At 44.7% G+C, this 23,524-nt stretch overlaps 1 protein-coding gene across 6 annotated transcripts in view; it reads left to right on the top strand.

The window, feature by feature from the left end:
• ANK1 (ankyrin 1) overlaps positions 1–23,524 on the top strand; it is a 319,396-nt gene that overhangs the window by 119,651 nt on the left and 176,221 nt on the right. For all 6 annotated transcript variants that reach the window (XM_030202059.1, XM_030202060.1, XM_030202058.1 and 3 more), the window contains 4 exons: positions 5,347–5,445; positions 9,314–9,511; positions 11,632–11,730; positions 17,909–18,007. In XM_030202059.1, the coding sequence (XP_030057919.1) occupies positions 5,347–5,445; positions 9,314–9,511; positions 11,632–11,730; positions 17,909–18,007 (495 nt within the window). The remainder of the gene's footprint in view (positions 1–5,346; positions 5,446–9,313; positions 9,512–11,631; positions 11,731–17,908; positions 18,008–23,524) is intronic.

Genomic DNA, 23,524 nt, shown 5'->3' with positions numbered 1-23,524 from the left:
GCGAGTACCAAACTACATCCTTTTCCAGAAGCCTTTTTAAGGGCTCATATCTCTCGGACAGATATGGTATGAATTTCACTAGGTAAGTTACAAACCTAATGAAGTGCTGTACTGAGTTTATATCTGCAGGTAGTGGCCTATCCTGCGTGGTTTTAAACTTCCACAGGTCTGCGTTTAGGCCCTGCAAAGACAGGGTATGTCCATGGAAGCAGACTTCTTCGCACTGAGCTGTAACTTTATTCACTTGCAGCAGGGCTAAGAGCTTGCTATGGTGGTCATGCTCTATTTCTTCATCAGAATTGCCACAGCCAATAAAGAGAATGGCATCTGCTATTGACTCAATACCACTGAGCCCAACCGTGGGCTCATGCTGCTTCTACTGAATACCTCTGGTGCTATGGAAACGCCAAACGGTGACTTGAGCCATTTTTTCCTGCCCCGTGGGGTCCAGAATGCGGTCATGAGACTGTTTTTCTCATCTAACTTACATTGCAGGAATGCAACACGAGCATCAACAAGTGATAACAAACAAGCGATGGGTAGTTTGTATACCTTCCAGTTTTTGGCATGTTATGTTATGTTATATTATGCTTATATACTGCCTTCCTTAAACCAAAGTTCAACTCAAGGCAGTTTACAAAGCAATCATATTTAAAATATATAGTTATAATCACTTTTATAAGTTAACTTTATTTAATAAATGCATTCTGTAGATGATTTTGGGGTCCCCGGGCCAGCAGGAGTAGTCCCAACTCTCACCCACACTCACTCTGGTGGAAGATAACCCTCCCCCACTCTCACCCTTGTGGGGGGGGGGGGGGGGGATAACCTTACATAACACTTACACAACCAGTTGACAAGTTCAGCATCAATGTTCTTTATTTTCCTCTTACTTAATTCAGCAATCAGTTCTCATAAGTTATAGCAGTCAGAGTGTGGCTAATAAAACAAGAAAAGAGAAGAGATTAGAAGTAGGAGCTAGGAGCAAACTCAGCTTCCCAACTCTTCACCTAGAACTCCCCTGAACTACTGATTGTACTTCCCTTTTATTGGTGTTGCTACTCTGCAAACACCCCTTCACCATGAACTGACATCTATGTCAGGCTGTTTGTGGTTGGCTAGCACATCCTGTTTCCAACTGTCAGCACTTCTGGTCTTAACTGTTTTTCAGACAGGTTGTACAAAAAAAAAATACAATTATTTCAGAAAATGGACCCTACCTATACATGTCTATCCCAAGCTGCTGCTTCTTGGTATACTTACCAGCTCATTTTCGAAAGAGAAGGGCGCCGATATTCTGACCCAAATCAGGAGAAGGGCGCCCAAATTGGTATAATCGAAAGCCGATTTTGGGCGCCTCCAACTGCAATCTGTCGCGGGAATGGACAAAGTTGACGGGGGCGTGCTGGAGGCGTGGTGAAGGCGGGACTGGGGCGTGTTTATCGGGCGAGGAGAGATAAGCGCCCTCGGCCAATAATGGAAAAAAGAAGGGTGGCAGTAGTGAGAATTTGTGCTGCTTTTTTTGGACCCTTTTTTTTCACGAACAAGTACCCAAAAAGTGCCCCAACTGCCCAGATCACCATTGGAGGGAATCGGGGATGACCTTCCCTGACTCCCCCAGTGGTCACTAACCCCCTCCCACCAAAAAAAAAGAACTTTAAAAACTTTTTTGCCAGCCTGTATGCCAGCCTCAAATGTCATACCCAGCTCCATGACAGCAGTATGCAGGTCCCTGGAGCAGTTGTTAGTGGGTGCAGTGCACTACAGGCAGGTGGACCCAGGCCCACCCCACCCCCCTACCTGTTACACTTGTGGTGGTAAATGGGAGCCCTCCAACCCCCCCCCCCAAAGCCCACTGTACCCACATGTAGGTGCCCTCCTTCACCCATAAGTGCTATGGTAATGGTGTAGAGTTGTGGGGAGTGGGTTTTGGGGGGGATTTGGGCGGCTCAGCACCCAAGGGAAGGGAGCTATGGACTTGGGAGATATTTTAATGTTTTTTTTTTACTTTTTACAAGTGCCCCCTAGGGTGCCCAGTCGGTGTCCTGGCACATGAGAGGGACCAGTGCACTATGAATCCTGGCCCCTCCCATGACCAAATGCCTTGGATGTGTTCGTTTTTGAGCTGGGCGGCTTCGGTTTCCATTATCACTGAAAACCGAAACCGCCCATCTCAAATCCGCCTAAATCCGATGCATTTGCCCGGCACCAACCGTATTATTGAAACAAAAGATGGACGCCCATCTTTTTCGAAAATACGGTCTGTCCCACCCCTTCAGGTACCCGTCCTTGGAGATAGATGCCCATGGAGATGGGCGTTTGCGTTCGATTATGCCCCTCTTAGGCTCCTGTTGTGTTCACACAATTCTTATCTTTTATATGTTCTATTAATTTTGAAGAATTAACATTTTTTCAAAAAGCTTGGGGGTAAATATTCAGTCAGCGGTGGTGTGCCTCCTTATGATATAGTGAGATCCCTTCAGTGCAAGGTCTAGAAACTTTGGATCAATACAAATGTTTAACTTCTCAGGTTTGGGTTTTTTTTTTTTTTGTACTTTAACCATATTGCTAATCCAGTCAGTTGATTCAGTCACAGGTGCTTTCTGCATTTCTAATTAGGCTTTCATGTCTGGCTTTATGCAACTGGTACAGTTTGTGGAGCACATTGTACTGGTAAAGCACTGGGGTCAGGTTCAAAATTGGCTTTTCCTGAAGCAGAGTCCACAAGGCCATGGATGATATGATCATAGGTATAACTAACTGTTGTCTTGACAGAGGTTTGGTGCACTGATGTTCTATGCAGTTCAGCTCTGTGGGAATGATGAATTGGATCAGCCTAAGGCACTCACATGTTGAACCAGACAGCATTATCTCAAATTCAAGCTATTGAGTGCACCCACATATCTACTTACATTGCATTTTTAAAATGTCTAAAGAATGGCATGAGCTCCCCTGAATATAGCTTCATTTTGGCTGCAGGGATGCCTTTGGTACTACCCTCGTTTTGGCTTTCAGACACACGACAGAGTCCATTTGTTTGGATTTTGGATTGGAATGGATTTATTAATTTGATATACCGTTCAATACTAGTGTGTCGGAGTGGTTTACAACCAAAACGTATACATCATACATCAATAAATCATACAAAGCTGTAGCACTGAAAGTTTTAAAAATACATCATGCAGTTTAAAAGTCAACTGAAATGTTGCTGAAATAAGAGTCTTCAACACTTTCCGAAAACCATGATATGAAGAACAGTCAGAAAAACAATGCAACCGTGAATTCCACAACACTAGTCCACTGTAAGAAAAAGCCTGTTGTCGAGTCGTAGTTAATCTAACAGTATCCAAACCAAGCAATTTTAAGAAGTCCTTTCTGAGAGGACGGGAACTCACGTAAACCTCTTAGACAAATACTCAGGACTATTGAAATGCAATGCTTTGAAAACAAAGCACAGCATCTTAAATTGTATCCATTTTAGGTAACCAATGTAATTTGTATAGTATTGGCGTAATATGATTTGATTTTTTTTACTCCTGTTAACAATCTTTCTGCGGTATTTTGTACCAGTTGTAAATGTTTTAAACTGACTTTACTTGAATCAATCAATAAAGAATTACAGTAGTCTAACCTACTGGTAATGAATGCATGGACTGATTTAGTCAAATTCTCTTTAGTAAGAATTGATTTCAGTTGTTTTAACATGTGTAAGTAATAAAAGCATGACTTCACTACATGGTTATTCAATCTGAAATTCACAAACCAGTTTTGTTCTTTTGTTCACAAAGTACCAGGGCACTCTTTCAAGAAAATTTCATCAGTACTCAGCAAGTTGACCTCCTTTGATTCTGTTATCTCTTCCAACCTCTGTAGCTTACTGTGTTTTGCTTCCTACTTGATTGGCATACCCTTGCAAAATGATGTGGGCCACCGCAGAGCTGACATCTTTTCCATATGCTGGATGGTGTTCTTTCACTTGCTTATGTGCATTGTCACAGTACTTACATTCTATAGATTTGATTGCTCTGCTGTTGCTTGTTGCTGTGACTTTCCACATTTCACCGATGCTTGTTTGTTGCATTAACACTGTCAGCCTGCAGGTCTTGTTTTTTAGTTCTCAGTTGCAAGTCAGTGAGTTCTGCAGTACAACGTTACAATGGCTGCATTCAGAGTTACGTTCTCTTAAGAAACGGTGACACGTGCACTCATTGACATTGTCAAGGGCTATTTTTTCCTGAATGAGTTCATCTTTCAGTGGGCCATACTTACATGCTTTCTTTCTCAAATGCATGACAAAGTTGTCAATAGATACACCCTTGTTTGGAGCTGCCCAGCATACATCTTTCATATGTTACATTTTTGGTGGGTTTGAAATAGGCTTCTAATGCATCAAAGATAATTTTGGTGTCCTCCCTCTGCTCCTCTGTGCAATCTGTTTGTAAACGTTGTGGCATTCGGTACCCATCACTCTCCTCAAAACCGCACTGAACCCTGGAAAGGGGATATTAGTGGTATACAAGAATTGAATATAGCTGCCTGCACTTCAACTGGCTTCTCATTTAAGCCTGTTGCTAGAGAATAGTCTTTAATCTACATTAAGTACATAAGTATTGCCATACTGGGACAGACCGAAGGTCCATCAAGCCCAGCATCCTGTTTCCAACAGTGGCCAATCCAGGTCACAAGCACCTGACAAGATCCCAAAACAGTACAGGCAAGATCCCAATTGCCAGGAAGTTACCACTGACTTTCATGCTCTTTGGGCATGGAATGCTGCTAGCAACTTCCACAGCGCTGTAATGCTTTTAGGTGTTTCTGAAGTAAAGGCTGATCAATGTCACTGAAGCCTTGCTGTGCATTCGCAGGTCTGCAACCCACCATTCAGGAAACTCACTCCGTTATAGGGAGAAAAACAGCACAGGTTAAGAAACTTCTGGCACCATGTTTCAGAATTAAAAATAAAGACACACTAAACACAGTTGTACACAGAAACCATGCTGTATTCCAAATAGAGGATAAAGGTGACATCAGAAAATAGGAAAACATCGAGATATAGGCAACGGCGTACGTTAACATGTGTAACACAGTGGTCCTCCAGAGCAAGTTTATGATTCACTGTAGGGAGCAGAGAGCTGACTGAGAGGGTCTTTGGAATCAGATAATTTTCAGGCTTCAAGAGGGGCAGTTGACTTGGTTGAGATAAGGCATGTAACTGGTACCTGGGTAGAGAGAAAGTGCAAGATGTGAACGGTATCAATTGGAGCTACAATAATCTTGCTTGCTTTTAATGATAAACAAGTTTAATGTCATAGCATGAATCTAATAAATTGTTTGTTTGTGTTATAGAAAGTGGAGACTCCATTGCACATGGCAGCAAGAGCTGGACACACTGAGGTGGCAAAATTTTTACTCCAAAATAAAGCCAAAGTGAATGCAAAGGCCAAGGTAAGCATGGGGAAATCGGGACATTTATACTTTTTTACTACAGCCTGAAACCCTTTTTAATAAGCCAGAACATATAAACTGACATAGATCTATTTCTTCCTGTACCATTTATCTACATATGTGCTATAGCAGGAGCACCCTAATGGGGGAAGGGAAAACCAAAGTAGAGAGGAAGTGAAGGAAAGGCCAGGAAAGGACATGAGGGGGTAGAGTAGAGAATACAGAGAAGAGAGGATGGAATGAAGTAGGAGGGATAGAGTAAAAGACTGAAAACAGGAAATTCTGTATGATGTCAAAATTACCCAGACACTTCACTCAAATGTATCTGTTCAAGTTGAGAAGGGGCTGGGGGTGCTCTGATGTCAGGGCCTAAATTTATCCAGAGTGGTACTATTCAGCCATTATTCAGATATATAGCAGGCCTAAATTTCTATAGATAATTCATCTGTATGTTTTATGACCACATATTCAGCGGCTCAACATAAGCATAAATTTGCTGAAAATTTGCAGAAAGATATCTATATAATGCCTATGGATATATTTATGCTTCAGCCATCCTATAAAATATGGCCCTCTATGGAGGTCTTTTTTTCCCCAGCAATTTTCAATTTACATAACCAAACCACTTTTAAAGATTGGCCATATATATAAAAAATGAATAAGAAAAACATTTTAAAAAAGAAACAACCAAGGCAATTAGCTACAAGTCCACAATCCAATAAAGAAAAGCACAAGAAACAGCTTTGTTAAAAGGAAAATATTAGAGTCCCTTACCCTTTCCTCAGATATTATTTAAATTAGCGAATCTCGGTGGAAGAAGGCACAGTATTTGTAGGTCTTCTATTGATAAAAGCAGAGATAGGATGGATCAAAAACTGACATATTTGACTGCATTCAACTTAATTATACGTTTGCAAGAAATTTTTAAAAAGAGCAGGACTCCCAGTTGAAGAACTCCCGGCCTAAGAATGCAGAAATTCTTCTTCCTCTTCTGTGTCTCCCTTCCAACATCAGAAAACATTCCTAATATTCCACTTCATAAAGGAATGTTTAAAATACAATCCAAGAAGCCAATCCCTGTCCATGGACAAAGCAATAGATACAAAGCAGCTGGAGTAACATTTATGAAATCCTGAAGTACGCAATATTGCAGACACATCTAATGAAATATCAGGAACCCCTTGAGGAGGGCCTTCATCCTTATTAATAAAAGGCAAAAATCAGAGGTACTCAGAAAGTTCCTTTAGATATTCAAAATGAGATTTTTGAAAACCTATCTCAAAGTGTAAAGAGAGGAGATTGGAAAATGTATCAGTCTAAGATTCGTACTGATGATGACATTTTCCAGCGTTTCAGGTTTATGTGGATTAGGAATTGGTTATTGGACAGAAAACAGAGGGTATGGTTAAATGGCCATTTTTCTCAATGGAGGAGGGTGAATAGTGGAGTGCTGCAGGGGTCTGTACTGGAGCTAATTCTATTTTACGTTTATAAATGATCTGGAGATCGGAATGACGAGTAAGGTGATTAAATTTACAGATGACACAAAACTATTCAAAGTTGTCAAAATGCATGCAGATTGTGAAAAATTGCAGGAAGACTGGGCATCCAAATGGCCGATGAAATTTAATGTGGACAAATGCAAAGTGAGCACACTGGGAAGAATAATCTGAATCATAGTAACCTGATGCTAGGGTCCACCTTAGGAGTCGGCACTCAAGAAAAAGATCTAGGTGTCATTATAGACAATACTCTGAAATCTTCTGCCCGGTGTGTGGCGGTGGCCAAAAAAGCAAAGGGGATGCTAGAAATTATTAGGAAAGGGATGCAAAAGAAGACCAAGAATATTATAATGCCTCTGTATCGCTCCATGGTGCCACCTTACCTTGAGTATTGAGTTCAGTTCTGGTCACCGCATCTCAAAAAAGATGTAGCAGAATTAGAAAAGTTTCACAGTAGAGCAACCAAAATGAGAAAGGGGATGGAATGGAACTCCTCCCATTTGAGGAAAGGCTAAAGAGGTTAGTGCTCTTCAGCATAGAAAAGAGACGGCTGAGGGGGGATATGATTGAGGTCTATAAAATTCTGAGTGGTATAGTACACGTAAAAGTGAATCAATTTTTCACTCTTTCAAAAAGTACGAAGACCAGGGGACACTCAAAATTACTTGGAAATACTTTTAAAAAATAGGAGGAAACAATTTTCACTTAAACAATAGTGAAGCTCTGGAACTCATTGCCGAAGGATGTGGTAACAGCGGCTCGTGTATCTGGGTTTAAAAAAGGTTTGAACAAGTTCCTGGAGGAAAAATCCATAGTCTGATATTGAGATGGACATGGGGGAAGCCACTGCTTGCCCCGGGAGTGGTGGCTTGGAATTTTGCTACTAATTAGATTTCTAAATAGAACAAAGGGGAAGCAGTAGCAAGTGGCAGTACACATAACAAATGTAACAACTAATATAGATTTCCGAAAAGCACGAAGAAGCATCAGATAAAGTTAGAACAGGCTATGGGATCTCTTATAGCCCCAGGTATTTCAAATCCAAGCTCCTTTTCAATTCATCAATCATGTGCCTCCAAGTATCCATTACTTTGTACAAGACTGAATCATAATAAAAAAATAAACAATAAAAAGATAGCGGCTACTTATCTTAAAACCGCAACAGATAATAGATTAGTAATTCCGTCACCTCTGAGGGCTAGATGGGAATCTACGCGAGCATCAGCTTTCTTTTTCTTATCCCCCACACTTTGAAATTGCCTCCCAAAAGATTAGAGGAATCATATACCCGCTTCTGTAAAACCTTAAAAACATACTTTTTCCACAATACGTTTGAAAACAACTCATGATAAAGGGATAACAGACGCAATGGATGTGCTATTTTCAACCTGCAGCATTATAATCTTGGTTTTTTTGTATGAATGTTACTGTACTTGTTTCGATAATAAAGGTTTCCCCGCCCCTTCGCCGGAACGTCCTTAGAGACGGACGCCCTTAGATATGGTCGTCCCCGTTCGATTATGCCCCTCCACGCCATACTTTGTATTGTTATTTGAATATTTTTACTGCTATAATTGCCTATATTGCTCATGTTTCATCTATTCTTACTGTACACCACCTTGAGTGAATTCCTTCAAAAGGGCGGTAAATAAATCCTAATAAATAAATAAAATTATCTGATGGTTCTTTGTATTTTGGTGCTTTTTGGAAATCTATATTGGTTGTTACACTTGTGTGTGTTCTGCCACTTGCTATTGCTTCCCCTTTGTTCTATTTATATACATTTATATTTCTTTTGTTCAACACTCCCTGCGTTTTTTTTTTTTTTATTAGGACATTTGTATCCCACATTATCCCAAACAGAATTCAGGTTCAATGTGGCTTACAATCCAGTTATAAGCAGGTACTATCTCTGTCCCTAGAAGGCTCCCAATCTTGTTTTTTTTTTTTATACCTGAGGCAATGGAGGGTTAAGTGACTTGCCCAGGGTCACAAGGAGCTGTAGTGGGAATTGAACCCAGGATGCTGGGATCAAAGTCTGCTGCACTCTTCTGTTTGCCTTGGACTTCACGTACAGGTGTTCTCCTGTGGACTCTGGTTTTCTCCCCTGTCATAGTTGTGAGCCTAATTGCAGATTTCATGACCCTCTTTGGGGGTCAGAGCCCACAGTTTCGGAAATGATAGATTTAAGGCTTTGATCATGATCATAGTGCTAGCTTCTGCCTTCATGGCATTCAGATTTCAAGCTAACTTTAGTGTACAGCTGAATTGTCTGGAGAAATGGATTTCACTTAGGGACAGGGAGAAAGAAAAGTGAGATCGCTGGAGGGTGTTGTCGGCATTTCTGATAGTTTTTCTCTTTGCAGGATGACCAAATCCCACTTCACTGTGCAGCTCGTACCGGTCACACCAGCATGGTAAAACTACTTCTGGAACATGATGCAAATCCAAACCTGGCCACCACTGCAGGTCATACTCCACTGCACATTGCCACACGAGAGGGCCATGCGGAAACAGCCCTGGCTCTTCTGGAGAAGAATGCCTCCCAGGCATGCATGACCAAGGTGAATGGCTGCCCTTTAGATAAAGATTTAGCATGTGTAGAGGGAGAAAACAGGCCTGCCTGCAAGGGACAACAATTAATGCATTTCATGCATTGCAGGGGCTCCCAGGAGTCCTATGTTAAATTAGTTTAAAGAGAGAGAGACAGAGCATCTCTCCCTCAGTTGAGCTACTGGCCAGAGCTCTATGGTAAGATATCAGTAGTGCATTACTGAATTTATACCCGGCACTTTGCTTACTATATAGAGATATTTCACTGTCAAAAACAATTATTATTTAGACTTCGTAAATTCACAAGAATACATACAAAAATGGAAAATAAAGAAAACTCCTATTCTGTTGTATTTGAATGACCTAATTTGGTTAGACTCGAACTGTCAACAGCCTACTTTTCATGTCATTATGTGCATGAAGAGAGCTAAAGTTTCAGGATCCCGTCAGGTGATCATATTATTGTATGGATATGGTCTGGTTCCAGTGCAAGGCTTAAAGGAGCTTAGATAGTATCTAATAGATATTTATGTGGTGCAGACGAACCTCCATCCTGGAGAAAAATGTAAATCTTATCACCTTAGCTTAGGTTGACTGTGCATGCATTAGGCATTGCATAAAAGCCAAAACTAAGGAGTTGATATTCAGCATTCCGCCTGGTAATTCAACGCTGGGCCATGTCTGGGCTCTGGCATTGAATTTCTGGGTTTAAGGAGCTGGTGAAACTATAGCCTGTTAAGGGATCCTTTTTACTAAGGTGCACTGATAAATGGCCTGCGCTGGTGTAGATGTGTGTATTGGACGCACACAGGCCCATTTTTCAGCACGCCTGCAAAGAAGGCTTTTTTTTGGCCGAAAAAGGACGTGAGGCAAAATAAAAATCAGCGCGCATCCATTTTGGACCTGAGACCTTACTGCCACCCATTGACTTAGCAGTAAGGTCTCATGCGTTAACCGGGCGGTAATCATCAGCATGCATTACCCCCCCCCCCCCCCGGTTAGCGCCACTCGGTAGAAAATAAAAAATATTTTCTGCCGCACGTATCGTACGTGCATGAAAAATGGAATGAACCACCCGGGGCACGAGGTAGCCAGGCGGTAATTCCAAATTGACGCACGTTGGATGCGCGTAGGCGCCTACGAGCTTTAGTAATAGGGCTCCTTAGTGCAATATTCAGCAATTAACCAGCTATGGCAAACTGCATAATGATAGGACAGTCTTTTATGATGTCCTATTTATGCAGTTACATTGGCCGGGTAAGTGCTGAGTATTAGCACAACTGTAAATTCAAAGATCAGATTCACTTATTCATTCAGTTGTCAAACAAAATATAACGTGAATTACCTGGCTGCTGGTTTTACACGCTGGAGGACAACAGCTCTCGATGGACGATAGTGAGGACTCTTGAAGAAGCCTGCACGAAACGGGTCCGTCGGGACCTCACCCCACATGAGAGCAGTACCATAACAGCTGGTGCAGTAGCACTATTACACACAATACAGATAAGTGAACTCTTGAATCGTTCTGTACTTTTGCTGATAACTTTTTGAGGTTAAATAAAGAGAGTTTTTTCAGCTCATGATTACTTTTTCACCGTAGTGCTCTAAAATTAGAAACAATTCCGGTTATCATACCGAGTGGAGCAACGGTAGTATGAAGCTCTTTCCTCTCATTTCTACAGAAACATTAGTCGTGGTTTATCAATGTGGTTTTTGATTCACGTTATATTTTATTAGCACAACTAGCCAAGTGCTGACTCCATCCCTGGAAAGCCCCCAAAGTAGCCAGTTTCAAACTGAACGCTTACCAGACAGTGCTGCTGAAAGTATCTGGATAAATGCCACTAAATATGATTGGTTATCCCCGAACAAGTGATTTAACTGGCCAGGAGCCATTTCTGGCCAGTTATATTGCTTTGAATATCAATCTCTTGCATATCAATATGACTAGCACCTGCATATCATATGCCCCATAGCTACTGATACACCTGCCTTCCTTTCTGGTGCGAGACCTAAAATCCTCACACCCCTCCCCTCTGGTGTTAGATCTAACTTCCCATGGTTTCTTCTTCCTTCTAGTGTTCCTTGTCTGCTCTCCTCTGAGGCACTATTTATTTGTGTTTCTCCACAGAAAGGATTTACCCCTCTACATGTAGCTGCCAAATATGGGAAACTGAATATGGCAGAGCTGCTACTGATGCACGATGCTCACCCCAATGCCACAGGAAAGGTGAGAATGCTGAAAAGTGAATTAATACATTTTGTGGGAAGACATGTTAACTTGTTTTTTATCAAGACAATGGAGACCAGCAGTGACTCTGACCACTTAGTACACTCCCCAGTCACCCTTGGATTCCCAGGAGGGTGTTATGGACTGGGAAAAAGCTTTGAAAATTGCAACGTGAAAGAGTTCTTCAATATCCTTTGGCAGTTCTGTGCAGTCTTTTACCCTACCTTTTCTCAGTCTGTTGGCCATGTGCTGTATATGTATCTATAGTCCTAGGATAGTTGGACTGGTTATTTCAAAGATTCAAAAAATTTTAATTGCACCTGCACGTTATTCCTGGGGGAATACTAGGCAAAAAAAAAAAAAAAAAGAAAAGAAAGAGAGAGAAAAATTAAGTCTGTGCATGTTTTTTTGGGGGGGGGGGAAATACTGCAAAATTCTGCACTAGTAATTGTTATTATTTTGAATAGAATTCCTCCATCATAAAAGCCTGAGTCCTCAGCTTTCTTCCTGCTCAGGTTAGCCTCCTCCCCCCACCCCCTAGCTTAGATTGAAACTCTATTTAGGTTTGATATATCTCCTCCTGCAGGTTCAACCCTCAGTTTTCTTTGTCCCCTCTCCAGAGGTGGAAACCCCCCAGCAAGACCCCCAGTTCTTTCTAAATCCCTTGCTTCCTCAGACACACTCTTGGCACACACATCCTAACAGCTTTCCCTAGAACGTTTTCTCTAAACCTCCATCCCCACATCCCTTCAGTTCCTGCCCCACACCCAATTCCCACAGCACTCTCTCAAATCCTGCCTAGGACGTACCCTGACCCCTAGAGTTCTCGTATAAGTCCCAAGGCTCTCACCCCCAGCATATGTCTTTCAGACCCCCGTCTCTCTTTTTAACACCCTCCTGTATAAATGCCACGCACTCACTCGACCACCCATAGCTTTTTTCCCCTGAATTCTGCTACACCACTCCCCAGCTATCTCTTCCTCCCTCTCCTACATCTACTCCAAGCTTCTGCATCTACTCCAAGCTTGGTCTCTGCCGCAAGGCACACTTTTCCTGCTCTTCACTATAGAGTTGCTCGGGGACAGAAATTTCACCCATCTCCGCCCATCCTCACTGGAATCTAACCCATACCCATTAAGATCCATTCCATTTCCACCCATCCCCGTAATTAATCTCCTACATCCCCACCCGTACTCACAGGAGTTGTTGACACCATTACTCTCAGCTCTCTGTTTCCTCCCGACCTCAACAATCTCTCATGGTTTTTTAGGTCATATTCACTATTCAACCAATTGTTGTTCCAAGCCTCAGTCTGGTGTTATGGCTTCTTCTCTGGGCATTACAAGCCTCATTCTGGTGCTTCAGTTGCCTCTCTGTGTTTTTCAAGCTTCATTCTGGTGCTCCAATGGCTTCTCTCAATGCTTTCCAAGCCTCATTCTGGCAATGCATTCCAAGCCTCATTCTGGCATTTCCAGAGATTTTGACTACACTCCTGCAGGAATCCCTTGGCAACTTATTCCATCCCTGTGGGAATCCTGTGACAAGTTTTTCCATCCATGGGACATAATTCTTCTAATATTTGCCCTTATCCCTGGAGCCTAGTAAAAGCAGATGAGGAGGAAAGCAGCTGCGTGTCAGGCTGTGTCTTCCTCCTCCACCGCTCAGGATTTAAGTATTTGAACTGCATGGCACTCTGTAGAGTCCCCGCAGTTCAAATACTACAGACGACGCTGAGCAATGGAAGAGGGAGATGCAGCCTGACACGCAACTGTTTGCCACCTCACCTGCTTTTACAGATTGGGCTCTGGGGGGTAAGGCAAATATTATAAACTGTGTGTCCCATGGTGGGGGTCCTGTTGGGCTAAGGAAATAAGGGTTAAAGCTTTGGGTGTATACCTCCTTGTTTTGTGCGGGCACAGCATTGCAAGGAGTAGCAGGCATGGGGCTACAGTGCTAGGACACGCGCTGTTGTCTCTGCCGATCCCCTGCCCCGGAACAGGTAGTTGACATCAGAAGGGCAGGGGATCCGCAGAGCCAACAGCGTGTGTCTGAGCAGTGTGGCCTCACACCTTTATCTTCTTGATTTTCCCACCACTGCTGCTGGAGTTGCTGGATGGGGTGAGAGGAGGCAGGGAGAGAAATACTGGATGGGGAGGAGAGGGGTCAAAGGGAAGAAATACTAGATGGGGAGAGAGGGGGCAAGGGGAGAAATACTGGATGGGGAGAGAGGGGACAAGCGGAGAAATGCTGGAAGATTGAATAGTAAGGAAGAACTAAAAGACAGAACATAAAATCAAAGAAAGCTGAAAGGAAAAGAAGGAGAGAAAAATGACAAACAGAAAATCCTGGCAATAGAGTTAAAAGAAGATGAGGAAAGTAGGAACCAGAGACTGGGACCAACACAAATGAAAAGAAGTACATGGCCAGACAACAAAGGTAGAAAAAAGAATTTTATTTTTATTTTAAGATAAACCAGCTTATTTTCGAAAGAGATCGCCGCCCATCTTCCGACACAAATCGGGAGATGGGCGTCGATCTCCTGAATCCGGCCAAATCGGCATAATCAAAAGCCGATTTTGGGCGGCTTCAACTGTGTTGCGTCACGGGGCCGGTGAAAGTTCAAAGGGGGCATGCCGGCATGGTAGCAAAGGCGGGACGGGGGCACGCGTTGAGATGGCCGGCTTCGCCCAATAATGGAAAAAAGAAAGCCGGCCGTCACGAGAATTTGGTCTGCTTTATTTGGACCTTTTTTTTCAGGTCCAAGTCCCAAAAAAGTGCCCCAACTGACCAGATGACCTCCCCTGACTCCCCCAGTGGTCACTAACCCCCTCCCACCCTCAAAACAACAAATTTAAAAACTTTTTTTGCCAGCCTGTATGCCAGCCTCAAATGTCATACCCACATCCCTGACAGCAATATGCAGGTCCCTGGAGCATTTTGTAGTGGGTGCAGTGCACTTCAGGCAAGAGGACCGAGGCCCATTCCCTCCCTACCTGTTCCACTTGTGATGGTAAATGGGAGCCCTCCAAAACCCCCCAAAACCCACTGTACCCACTTGTAGGTGCGCCCCTTCAGCCCTTAGGGCTATGGTAATGCTGTAGAGTTGTGGCCAGTGGGTTTTGGGGGGGATTTGGGGGGTTCAGCACCCAAGGGAAGGGTGCTATGCACCTGGAAGCTAATTGTTTTATTTTTTAAATTTTTTAAAAGTGCCCCCTAGGGGACTTCCAGATTTCAGGCCCTCCATAACCCTGACCAAAGCACACCCACAACATGCATCCTTGTTATTTGGACATATTGCAATGTTGGACATCCCTTTCCTGCTTTTTGCAAAATTGGTACTTGGACATTTCAATCACATGGACATCCATTTCAGCCTTTTGAGACATCCATATGCTTTGAAAATGAACGCCTTAGTATTAACTTTTATGTATGTTATGTTGTAACTTGCTTAGATGTGTTATGATAGTTGAGACCTACTATTTTAATAATAATGAGCCCAATATTCAAAATGACTTGTGGGCACTGGGCAGGAAAGGCTCCTGCCCATTTAAATCATGCTGAGCTGGTTGGAATGGTCTATTTAGCAGTGCTTACTCAGATGGTGCTGCTGAATATCCCCTCTGACCACAGAGGTGGTCTGGAGGCAGAGTACAGGTGCCCTAAGAGGGTAACTTCATAAGACAGTGCTTTCAGGCACTTATTTTAAACAAATTTTATAAAGACAAGTCAGCACCTTGTGGTGTGGCAGAAATCACACCTAATTTGCCGGTATGGACATTCACACCTGTAGTTTGTATGTATTTGCATAGGTAAGCATATTTTATAATTTACACATTTACATGCTCTGCTCCACCCCTTTATGTGCCTGATGGCAAAGTACCCACCATCCAAGTGCATACTTTTTACATAGGTTGGAATTCTGTAAGAGGCCATTTACATGCAGATGTGGCCACATACATGCATATACACACATGTGGGCACCAGCGATATTCTGTGTTCAAATAGCAGTTCTTATTTTGCCTGGTTAACTATCCTGCTTATTTTCAAAGGAGAAGGGCGGCCATCTTCCGACACAAATCGGGAGATGGCCGGCCTTCTCCTATGGCCAGCCAAATCGGTATAATCGAAAGCCGATTTTGGCCGGCTTCAACTGCTTTCCGTCGCAGGGCCAGTCAAAGTTCAAGGGGGCGTGTTGGCAGCGTACCGAAGGCGGGACAGGGGCGTGGTTAAGAAATGGTCGGCCTCGGCCAATAATGAAAAAAAGAAGGCCGGCTCTGACGAGCATTTGGCCGACTTTACTTGGTCCTTTTTTGTTCACGACCAACCCTTGAAAAGGTGCCTAAACTGACCAGATGACCACTGAAGGGAATCGGGGATGACCTCCCCTTACTCCCCCAGTGGTCACCGGTAACCCCCTCCCACCCAAAAAAAAAATTTAAATACATTTTTTTTTGCCAGCCTCTATGCCAGCCTCAAATGTCATACCCAGCTCCATCACAGCACTATGCAGGTCCCTGGAGCAGTTTTTAGTAGGTACTGCAGTGCACTTCAGGCAGGTGGGCCCAGGCCCCCCATCCCCCCTACCTGTTACACTTGTGGTGGTAAATGGGAGCCCTCCAAAACCCACCACAAACCCACTGTACCCACATCTAGGTGTCCCCCCGTTACCCTTTAAGGGCTATGGTAGTGATGTACAGTTGTGGGTAGTCGGTTTTGGGGGGGTTTGGGGGGCTCAGCACACAAGGTAAGGGAGCTATGCGCCTGGGATCAATTTGTGAAGTCCACTGCAGTGCCTCCTAGGGTGCCCAGTTGGTGTCCTGGCATGTGAGGGGGACCAGTGCACTACAAATGCTGGCTCCTCTCATGACCAAATGGCTTGGATTTGGCTAGGTTTGAGATGGCCGCCATTAGTTTCCATTATCGGCGAAAACCAATGGCGGCGATCTCTAAGGCAGGCCCAGATGTTGAGATTTGGCCGGCCCCAACCGTATTATCAAAACGAAAGATGGCCGGCCATCTTGTTTCGATAATACGGTCGGGTACGCCACTTTACGGGCCGTCATTAGAGATGGCCACCCTTATAGATGGCCGGCCTCGTTCGATTATGCCCCTCCACGCGCATACAGTAACTGCATATCAGCAGCACCTGCATAACTTCCAGGTGCTGCCAAATACCCAGATATTGAATATCCAGGTCTATTTTAGCCAGTGACAGTCAGTATTTTTTTTAAACACTGACCACTGCCAAATGAATATTGACCCAAATAATAATAATAAGCACCCATGTACTTTTAAAATAGCACTCCCCCCCCCCCCCCCCCCCAAATAAAAGCTGCCTCACAAAGATAAACCTGTCCAAAGCAGGAGTAACCTTGTGTGTGTTTCTGTCATTAAGAATCGGTGCTTATGCATCTGTTTTATAGGACACAAGAATAAGTGCTGATCTGAGCTCGACTTCACCCATTCTCCAGACCCCTTAGAATATCTACATATATGTAGCATAATTCACACTAACCAGGTACAGTGATACCTCGGTTTATGTTGATAATCCGTCCGAAAACAATCAACGAAAACTGAAACAGATGAAAACCGAGGCAATTATTTCCATATGAATCAATGTAAATCCATTGAGCAGGAGAACGTGTGGGTTGCCCTTTGTTTTCGCAAAATTAGCAGCGAAAACCGAGGCAACCAATGAAATCTGAGACAAAATTTTCACTGAAAAAATCAACGAAAACCGAAACCGACGATAACCGAAGTCAACGAAAACTGAGGTTTCACTGTAATTCCTGGATCGGCCTTAGCTCCACCCCCAAACCTCCGCACAGTATCCAGAAAGCGCAGGGGCAGTCAGCGACATTACCTGAAAATTAGTGGCTGGCCAAGAGGGCAGCACTTATCTGGCTGGGAGTGGCTCCTAGCCAGATAGTGCTGCTGAACTCTCTAAGGGGATCATTTTAACCATCCACACTGGCAAAATGTTTGTGCATGCTTTTCAATCCACTGACTTTGTAGAATTGTTGCTTTTTTTCATCTTGTGTGCGTAATTGAATACTTTTCTATCAAATACTGTAGTTCTTTTCCTGATTTTGATAACTGAGTTGTAAACTGCTTTGATCTGTGATGCAGTAATAGCGGTATATTATGAATAAATAACCTAATCTAACCTTTTCTGTAGAATGGTCTGACGCCTCTACATGTTGCCGTCCATCACAATAACCTGGACATTGTGAAGCTGCTGCTGTCCAAAGGAGGGAGCCCACATAGCTTTGCTCGGGTAAGACAATATGCTCAGGCGACCTGAGCTCAGTGTGGATAAGGTAATCCAAAAGAAACTTCTAGATTTATGTAGGATGAGCATATAATGCAGTAGCTTACCTAGCTTGCTTGCCATCTGGGGCAGGTCATCTCTGTGCCTCCTCCCCCCCACCCCCAAGGTGCGTCACACACACATAACCCCCCCCCCCCCCCAAGGCACATCACCCCCACCACCCTTCCTCCTAGCAAGGAGGTGCATGGAGCAGTCGCACGGCTGTCGACTCTGCTTGTCCCCTGCCCTGGAACAGGAAGTAACGTCAGAGGGCCAGGGAGGGAACCAGCGGAGCCGACAGCCACATGACTGCTTTGTGCACCTCCTTGCTGCCCTGCCCTTGGTACACTACTGCATATATGATTGCAAGCTGCTTAGTCCTTCTCTCAAACTCTTAAATTATAACATAGCGTCCTGTGCAGTTCTGTTTGGATCTGTGGTTATGTAAGTGTCTCTTATAAGGGTCAAATTGCTATCTTTTGCAGTGATCCACAGAAGGTAAAGGGCCCCCTTCATCACTCTCCAGCTCTCATTTAGGGTGTGTTTTCGATTTTTCCTGGCCCATGGGCTCATCTGGATACAACTGCTGCAGGTACCCATGAGAGACACAACTCGTGGGTTTCCCTGTGAGACATTTTAGGTAGGCAAAAAGTGCACATCTTGAACCCTGGCTTTCAGGACATGGTATCGTTCTGCTGTAGTTAGCTCTGTTACTTCACAAGCTTAGTCTTTTTTAAGTAGAGTCTCTCTCTTTTCTCACAATATAGTAGTCCAATCAGTACTCTTCATCGGGCTGGCCCCTAGCCAGGCCCAAACACTGTGACAACTAATGCCATATCAGGGCCGTTCTGGACACACGTCAAATTCATATACTTTAGGAATATTGTGCAAGATTCTCTCCTACCTTGGCAGTCTTCTTTCCACATGTACAAACAACTCCTGGAGGCTGACTTGACTGATTACAGTTTCCTAGCCCAGGAAAACTCTTACACTCCGGCTAATCCTTTTCCCTCAGGACTGTAGGCTTCTCTCTCTGTGTATCATTTGCAAGGAAGTCCTCTCTGGGCTGCTTCCTTGAGGCTTCTTGACTCTGGCCTCTCTTGTTACTCCCTTGGAGACCTCTTGCCTCAGGGCCTCCTTGGTTTGTTCTACTGCTCTGCCTGACCCCACCCCTCTGACTCAGCATGTATAACTCCTCCTATCCTAAAGTGGCTCACTCTCAGTGATCCTATGGGAACCTAGCCATGTACCACTCCTTCACATACCCTCTTCCTCAACTCAACCTGGGCCACCTACTAGGACATCCCAGCTTCCCCCAACACCCAGGTTACTTTAACCTGTCCTTGGGCCAAAACCAGACTCCTGTCCTGGACAGGCAATTCTGTCATCACGCAGTATGGGCACACAGACTGCGCACAGTATGCTGAGCCACCATCGGGCCCTGTCATACTGCTAGTGATATGCAACTTATCCTTAAAATCGAGCGTGGTACCGGAAGATTGGAGGGCGGCCAATGTAACGCCGATTTTTTAAAAAGGCTCCAGGGGAGATCCGGGAAATTATAGACCGGTGAGTTTGACGTCAGTGCCGGGGAAAATGGTAGAGGCTATTATTAAAAACAAAATTACAGAGCACATCCTAGGACATGGATTACTGAGACCAAGTCAGCACGGCTTTTGTGTGGGGAAATCTTGCCTGACCAATTTACTTCAATTCTTTGAAGGAGTAAACAAACATGTGGACAAAGGGGAACCGGTTGATATTGTGTATCTGGATTTTCAAAAGGCGTTTGACAAGGTACCTCATGAAAGGCTACAGAGGAAATTGGAGGGTCATGGGCTAGGAGGAAATGTCCTATTGTGGATTAAAAACTGGTTGAAGGATAGGAAACAGAGAGTGGGGTTAAATGGGCAGTATTCACAATGGAGAAGGGTAGTTAGTGGGGTTCCTCAGGGGTCTGTGCTAGGACCGCTGCTTTTTAATATATTTATAAATGATTTAGAGATGGGAGTAACTAGCGAGGTAATTAAATTTGCTGATGACACAAAGTTATTAAATCGTGACAGGATTGTGAAAAATTACAAGAGGTCCTTATGAGACTGGGAGACTGGGTGGCTAAATGGCAGATGACGTTTAATGTGAGCAAGTGCAAGGTGATGCATGTGGGGAAAAAGAACCCGAATTATAGCTACGTCATGCAAGGTTCCACGTTAGGAGTTACGGACCAAGAAAGGGATCTGGGTGTCGTCGTCGATAATACACTGAAATGTTCTACTCAGTGTGCTGCTGCGACTAGGAAAGCGAATAGAATGTTGGATATGATTAGGAAAGGTATGGAAAACAGGTGTGAGGATGTTATAATGCCGTTATATCGCTCCATGGTGCGACCGCACCTTGAGTATTGTGTTCAATTCTGGTCGCCGCATCTCAAGAAAGATATAGTAGAATTGGAAAAGGTGCAGCGAAGGGCGACTAAAATGATAGCGGGGATGGGACGACTTCCCTGTGAAGAAAGATTAAGGAGGCTAGGGCTATTCAGCTTGGAGAAGAGACGGCTGAAGGGAGACATGATAGAGGTATATAAAATAATGAGTGGAGTGGAACAGGTGGATGTGAAGCGTCTGTTCACGCTTTCCAAAAATACTAGGACTAGGGGGCATACGATGAAACTACAGTGTAGTAAATTTAAAACAAATCGGAGAAAAGTTTTCTTCACCCAACGTATAATTAAACTCTGGAATTCGTTGCCGGAGAAAGTGGTGAAGGCGGTTAGCTTAGCAGAGTTTAAAAAGGGGTTGGACGATTTCCTAAAGGACAAGTCCATAAACCGCTACTAAATGGACTTGGGAAAAATCCACAATTCCAGGAATAACATGTATAGAATGTTTGTACGTTTGGGAAGCTTGCCAGGTGCCCTTAGCCTGGATTGGCCGCTGTCGTGGACAGGATGCTGGGCTCGATGGACCCTTGGTCTTTTCCCAGTATGGCATTACTTATGTACCTATGTACTTATGTAAATCAGCTAGATCTTGGGCACAAGGACACCATTTTTTGCCATCTGCATCCGAGCTTGACCATCTCTGTTCCATCTTGGCGACATATCTTCAAGCGACCACCACTCCAAGACTTTCTGGTTCCTACCAAGGGACCCTCTTAGACCGCACTGTCTCTTCCTGAGGTGTCCCCGTCTGAGATGTTTCAGCTCCTTCTGAGCCTACTCCTTTCTTTTCACTGTAGGAACTTCCCTATAGGATGGATCTTTGTCACAGAGCACTTTGTCCAATTCTACAACTGAAGACTCCAGTTCAATCACAGGACTCTCTGACTTCACCCCATCGTCCACGGGATGTTGAAGCTTTGCCAGTACATCCGGATGTAAGGGCAGCCTACTGCTTTCCACTTTTTTCTGGCCCGCAGAAGCTTTGTAAAATTCAGATTCCTCTGGCAGGATCCCTGCTTCCCCACCACTACTCGTTTAACTGCAAGTTTGAGCCACGTGGTGCTGGAAGTTCAGGTTGTTCCTGTGGTTTCAAGTCTTGTGAGACTTGATACCGCAAAACCTGGAAGTGTCGTGATTTGTGGCTGCATACTGGGTCGTGGAGGAAGAGAAAGAGAGCACGACAGAGCCGGCAGGGAGGTCAGCGAAATGAGCCACGGCAGAAGACAAAGAGCCAAGCCGGCTCTTCTCACCCGTGAACCCAGAAGTGCTGCAAACTGTGATTCGTGATGGCACTCCAGGTCATGGGGGGAGCTCCTGCAGCATTGGGGAAGCTTGGAGGAAGGCCCCTGGAGCGGGCTAGAAGGGAGAGAGCCGGGCTAGCAACCCCCACGAACCCAGCAGTGCTGTAGCTGCATGCTGGGTCACAAAAGAAGGGGAAAGAGAGAAGCGAGCAGACAATCAGTGGCCAGAAAAAGGCAGGAGCCCTGGATTGGCGCAAAATATGAGCCAATCCAGGTGCAGGAGAGGTGGGCTGGCCCAGGATACTGCCAAGGCACCACTCAGGTGCTGAGGGAGCCAGGGCCAATCAGGAGGATGCCCAAGGGTGAGTCGGAGGTAGGTAGCCAATAGGGAGGCAGGAGACAGTCTATCTCTTGGACTGGCATGAATTTCAAGCCACTCCAGGGGACAGAAGGGGTGGAGCAGCTCAGAGAGACTAGAAACACAGAGACAACTTGGGAAGAAGAAGGGCAAGCCTGGGCAGAGAAGCAGCAGTTGCAGCCATGCTCTAAGAAGAGAGAAAAAAGAAGATCTAGTCTGGGCAGGAGCATGCTGCAAGTAGAGAGAAGTCCTGGCAAAAGTAAGCAACTGCAGGCTGGAGGAGAAGAGGATCAAGCCCGAGCAGGACTGTGCTACAGGATGGAAGGGAAGGATCCGCTAACGAACCCTGAAAGAAGAGAGAGAGAGAGCTGGTGAATCCTGTGAAGGACTGGGGGAGGACAAGAAGGGGTCTAGAGTAAGCCTGTGACAGGAGCCGAGCTGCAAGGGGACAGGCAGATTGGGGCCGAGGAGAGGAGCTGTAGCAGAAGCAACAGAGGCCAGCCCCGGACAGGGAGCGGAGTGGAGAAGAAAGAGGGACCACACCGAGGACCTGGGACGTGTTGGAAGCAGCACAGAGCTGAACAGGGAGCTGTGTGGGAAGGGCTCTGAACCCCCGAGAAGTACGCTCTGTGCATTCCTTTGTGTGTATGTGTGTGTGTGTTTGTGGGTGTGTGTGTGTGTGTGTGTCTGTCCAGAGAAGGAAAGGCCAGCCATGTGACTGCCTATCCGGAAAGGGAGGAAGTCCCCAGGGAAGAGAGAGAGAGGCCCTCCCTCCTCCAAACCAAGAGTCCAGACTCCAAAGGAACTGATTTTAGAGTGTCTGCCAATGTGAGTGCCTGCCTGCAAGAAGATCCAGTGTAACAGCCTGCCGGTTTAAGTGTCCATGCCTAAAAGAGCCTGCCTTGGGGAAGGAACTGCCCAGCCTAAGCCTTGAGCCCTGTGAGTGCCTGCAGTTAGGGGCCTGCGGGGCCTGCCTTTACATAGTAAAAATGATGGCAGATAAAGACCTGTACAGTCCATCCAGTCTACCCAACAAGATAAGCTCATTTACATGGTATGTGATACTTTATATGTATACCCAAGTTGGATTTGTCCTTGCCTTTCTCAGGGCACAGACCTTTAGGGGGTTTAGTTTAACTGTTCATCAGTTCGAGTAGTGGGTGTAGAACGGATACATAGGGAAACAATAAAAGAAAAAGGGTTATGTTTTGGGAGGGTTAGATAGGAATTCCCCTGGCTTATCTTTTTATTTGAATTTAGTTAGTCTACAAGGCTCTTTTCCAAAGAAATTACTAACTGAGTCTAGGGGGCACACACACTGAGTTCAGGGAGGCAGGGTTTTTCTTTTTTGAGTTCTTTTGTGTCAGGATTGTAGATACACTGGAGTTCCTGAGTCGGTGAGCTGACCCCACCAACTGAGGAGATGTGGACGTGAAGATGACCAA

This window comes from Microcaecilia unicolor, chromosome 4 (genome assembly GCF_901765095.1).
Source record: "Microcaecilia unicolor chromosome 4, aMicUni1.1, whole genome shotgun sequence".
NCBI classification, from domain to species: Eukaryota; Metazoa; Chordata; class Amphibia; order Gymnophiona; family Siphonopidae; genus Microcaecilia; species Microcaecilia unicolor.
Note: the sequence above shows the minus strand (reverse complement) of the source record. Positions and strands in the feature narration are given on the sequence as shown.